Source organism: Halyomorpha halys, unplaced genomic scaffold (assembly GCF_000696795.3).
Source record: "Halyomorpha halys isolate HHAL.00 unplaced genomic scaffold, Hhal_1.1 Scaffold10135.1, whole genome shotgun sequence".
Classification (NCBI taxonomy): Eukaryota; Metazoa; Arthropoda; class Insecta; order Hemiptera; family Pentatomidae; genus Halyomorpha; species Halyomorpha halys.
The window spans coordinates 154-4988 of NW_027107710.1; the positions used below are offsets into that span (position 1 = coordinate 154).

At 26.9% G+C, this 4835-nt stretch overlaps 1 protein-coding gene across 1 annotated transcript; it reads left to right on the top strand.

Annotated features, from left to right (window-relative positions):
- The first annotated feature begins 678 nt into the window (after positions 1-678).
- On the top strand, positions 679-4570 carry LOC136795454 (apolipophorins-like). The gene is made up of 7 exons (XM_067046067.1): positions 679-871; positions 1094-1314; positions 2725-3023; positions 3715-3842; positions 3915-4043; positions 4167-4307; positions 4385-4570. The coding sequence occupies exons 2-7, from the start codon at positions 1262-1264 to the stop codon at positions 4553-4555; spliced, it is 921 nt and encodes a 306-aa protein (XP_066902168.1). The 5' UTR covers positions 679-871; positions 1094-1261; the 3' UTR covers positions 4556-4570.
- The last annotated feature ends 265 nt before the right edge of the window (positions 4571-4835 follow it).

The following is a 4835-nucleotide window of genomic DNA, read 5'->3' on the forward strand; positions in this document are numbered from 1 at the left end:
AAGCCCTGCAAAGTGGGGCGAAACGTTGGAAAATAAATAGTTGTAAACTATTTTTATTTCTCCTTTGACCGCAACCCTGACCATCTCCCTATATATAAGTAAGTTATATTCTCTTTTTATTAATGTTTTCAAAAATCTTTATTTCATGGTGTTTCGTTTTTTATAAAAATTAAATATAAATTAATACTACCATTATGTATGAAAAATGTATGTGCTAGAACACCTCCGGATAAAAAAAAAAAATTGACTGTTCTAAAGATTAAAAGAGTGATACATTTTTTTTCTATACTGATTCCCTTTGTTGGGGAATGAAGGTATTCAGCTTTCATTTGTAAGCTTATAGGATAGAGATAATCTGTGGCCGTAACAGATTGGTAGATTATTTGCCTAAGCTTATGGTGACACCATATTATACATATGTTTACTAAGTTTTCTTATTCATGGTTGTTCAACGATATAAAAATTAATGATTTTGATCTAAATTACTGCAGTTTTATAATTTGCTGCATATATTTCAATTTAATAATGATTGTATAAGTAATCATGGATCTAAATTCAATTCAATTTTTTTTAATACATCAGGATAAAGATTTTTGGATCAAGTGAATCATATATATATTGTCTTACATTATAATAGATAGATAGTCTGTTTTATTTCATTGATTTAAGTTTTGATAAGTAACTAAGTACTTAACACTTTACAGGAGGTAAGACATTTGAATTTGAAGCTGGTTTGAAAGTTGGAGGTAATGGTGTTCTAAGGGCAGGTTTGAATAACAAGAAAGCTTGCAGTTTTGATGTTGCTTTAGATGAGACCAATTTCTTGCAATCTAAATATTCATATGACATTGAAGTTTTAAAATCAATATATGTAAGTTTGACACACAAAATTTTTATGGATATAATTTTACTAACTGTTAATTAATGTAATTAAAAGTGTAATTTGATAAAAAAAAATAGTAATTTTTTCAATATTTGATCTTAAAATTTAATGAATCACAAAAATGTATTTGAAATTTTTTGAAAAGTAAAGATGTTGCAGTTTTTTATTGTTGAAGTACATAGTTTATAATATTATCTTTTTATTTTGTAGGGTGTATTTACGAATGAAGCTAAAGTTCTAGCTGTAGAAGGTGAAAAAGCTCTAACTAAGCTGATTGAAAAGAAATCTAAAGACATAAAACACATTTTCTATTGTGCAGCCAAATCATTGCCTGATCCTAACACCGTTGGTGATTATTTCAAATCTCAATTAAGCCAAATGCGAGAAGAAATAGCAAGTGACAAAGCAATACAAGATGCATCTAAATTTCTGTAAGTATTTATTCAAATATATTACAAATACGGACTAAATATGCTTTATAAAATATATATTTAAAAATCTTTCATTACAACTTTGCCATATCCTGATTGCAAAATTTTTAGAACTGAATAGATAGCTAGTTAGCCTTAAAAGACCAGTAATGTTTATGGTTATAGTTATTCTTCCATTTATCAGCAAAAGAATAGCGCTTTTAAAAATGAATCAATTAATCTCTATGAGATACTTCCCTAATGTTAGCCTAACACTATATATATAATGAACAAGATTAGTTAAAATATTGAATACGATTTTAAGTTGATCACTGTATAAATATGTTCATAATTATTTAGTATGCATCCATAAAAAAATATAACATTATGCATCAAACTAATATTATGTTTACTTCTAAATTATCGTACGATCCTAAATTATAAACCTGTTCCATTTCATAAATCTGTTAAAAACCTCAGAATCACCAGTCACCTATGACCCCTATCCAAAATATCCAAAAAAATCCATTATTATCCTCAAATAACATTCCCTCAATTCCAAAAATTTATCTGCTACTTGTCTTCTCTCTTATTTTCTCCCATTTTGACTAAGTTTCCCTGGTTTATGGAGGACTTATGATGAACTTCATTCATGAAAATTTACAACCTTTGTTCTTAGGGGACTTGGTCCCATAATAAAGATTATTTTTAATTCATTTAATTCTCCCTCCTGGTAGAGGGAGGGATTGTTATTGCGTGTTTACATTTCCTTTAAATGAATTAATGTAGTTAATAATTTTTTTATGGAAATTCTTTTCTTACTCTTGTTCCTTCACTTTCTGTTAAAAATTGTTAATTTTGAGCCTGTAAATGTAATTAACTTATGTATGTAGTTTTTTTTTAAACCAGTTTTACATTCTCAAATTATTTTTGTCTAATAAAAATATGGCGTGTTTGAAATTATTGTTGTATTACTGTATGTTACATAATTATTTTTCTACTTTTCTATTTATATTTTCTTTTGAGATATTCATACCGTGTGTTAAAAATCCCTCATTTTTTGGTTTCTGGATAATAAACGAGTGATGGTTAACCTAAATTAATTTTTTTTTGTTTAGTTTTATTAAATAAATTAAATTATTACGTAGACAACAGTCCAGTTTATGAATCAATGATCATATTACTAAAAAATATTGGAATTATGTTGTATGTGAAATAAAGGAATTCATTAATAAAGCAAATTAGAATCATACATTATTTGGCCTATCCAGCACAATTTGAAAATTGTAACATTCAATATTATTCCAAAATATGATGCATTTGTTCCATGACTCCAACCCCAGAAAATAATGTGCCTAATGAATTAATATTTTTAACCATTTAAAATAATGATCATTTAATACAATTGATATATATTCATAATGGTTACAGAAAAGAGGTCACAGGAGTTTTGGGAGAACAAGTTATAACTATAGCTGAAGAAATAAATAAATTCTGTACAGCTGTCTCACAACTTATCAAGGAATCTGTAGAACAAATCAGAGCATCTGTTAATGAAGTACTCCCAAAAATCAAGCCCAGTTTCCAGAGGATCGCAAAGACTTTGAATGGATTACTTGAACAATATATAAAGCTCTCAGTTCAGATTATTGATATAATTTCTAATAAATTAAAAGAACATGAAGCTGATATTAAGGCAATTGCAGATGCTACTGTGGGATATGTTCAAGGTTAGTTTTTCTTCAAATACCAACACGAGTCCATGGAATTATATTGATTGTGTTTGTTTATTGTACTATATAAAAAAAAGTGATGTTTATACTATATGAGACCATGTAGTATAAGTCATCAATTAAATAATAAAAGTAACAATTTTTTCTTCTATGAATAAAATTATTAAATAGCAAACAATAAAAGAAGTATGTTGGATTCAGTATTCAAACCTAAAAAAAACAACAAATGTAAGATAAAAAGATCTTTAAAAAATGTACAAGTAACAATATCAAGTTTTATAGCATAGAAGAAAAAATACAATTAAAAAGATAGATGATTTCCATAAAGTAACTAAGAACTTGTACTAATGATAAATGAAAATAAATTCAAAAGAGATCAGTGTACATTACTATTTACATATAACAAATGCTTAATTTACAAATATTGACATAATTTCCCTACCTTTAAAGAATATAAAAGGATGAAAAGCTACAGATTTTAAAGAAACTAAAGATTTTAATTTTTAAAAAGTATTTAACTGAAACAAATTAGTAATTACAGACTTTTCAAACTTTACATTGGTTTATTTGTTTTAAACAACAGGTATATCAATAATTATCTTTATGATATTGATATGACTAAGTAAAATAAAAAATATACATAGTGTTTAGATAGATATACATTTTTAATCTTATTTTTAAATTCCAGAAATTGGTAAATTGGTTGGAAAGGTTATAATAACAATCAATTCAGAGTTAGAAAAGTTAATCAAGCAAAATTTGGAAACTTTGAGTGAATTGCCGATTGTTGCAGATATTCAAGAAAGACTCAAAGAGGTAAACATAATGAATACATATTGTCATAATTTAGATTTTCAGATTTAATTAATCATTCCGATAATATTCCAGTTTAAAGATCTGCAGATTCCTGATGAAGTTTTTAATATTTATCATGAATTGATAGAGGCTCTTAAACAACTTGTCCCAACTGACGAAGCAAACCAGTTCCTTGACACATTAACAAATGTTGTAGAAAAGGTGATTATTTCCTTTGATAATATCCATGGAACAATTTTTTATTGTTGTATTAATGCTAAGATGAGTGAAATTGCAGCTCAATATGGAACTAATTTCAATGATGTTAACCAATGTTTCTTGTAGATTTTGAAACGGGAAGAAATAAAGAACAAAGAAGAGGTTATTAAACAGCTCTATAAAGAATTAGTTGCAGCCATTAAGTCTGTAATTGCTTTAGTAGCCCAAAATGCTCCACAGACTGATTTACTAAAACCAGCCAAACTGGTAATTTATCCTTTTAATGTGCATTCTTTTATTCATTCAAAAGAGATTTGAAGAATAATAATATAATTATTTTACAGCAATCATCATTCCCTGTACATCTCCTCCGTTTACCTTCTGGTGGAATAAGGTTCAGTCTTGTGAACTTTCTTACAAATAGTCAGTCACTACCTGGTTTGAATGAGTTCCTTGAAGGAATAAAACTTTCTTTGAATCCTCTTGACTACGTTCCACCATATCAAGGTAGTTGACTTAAAAATATTGAGGAATATTCTTAAGAAGTTACTTTAAAATACATTTGTTTGATTCTTAATTATTTAGGTTCAAACAACTGGAAGAGTTATAAATTTATTTAATAAGATGTAGTGAAAAGATAATCCTTGTTTAAATTTTTTACTTATAATCGTAACAATGAAGTTAATGTAAGACCCCTTGTTTCAAATTTCTTTGTAATTTTTTAACAATTGTGGACAACAATGTATATCATTGTGTTTTTAATATGTGGCCTAAATAAGAAAAGATGCTAATGTA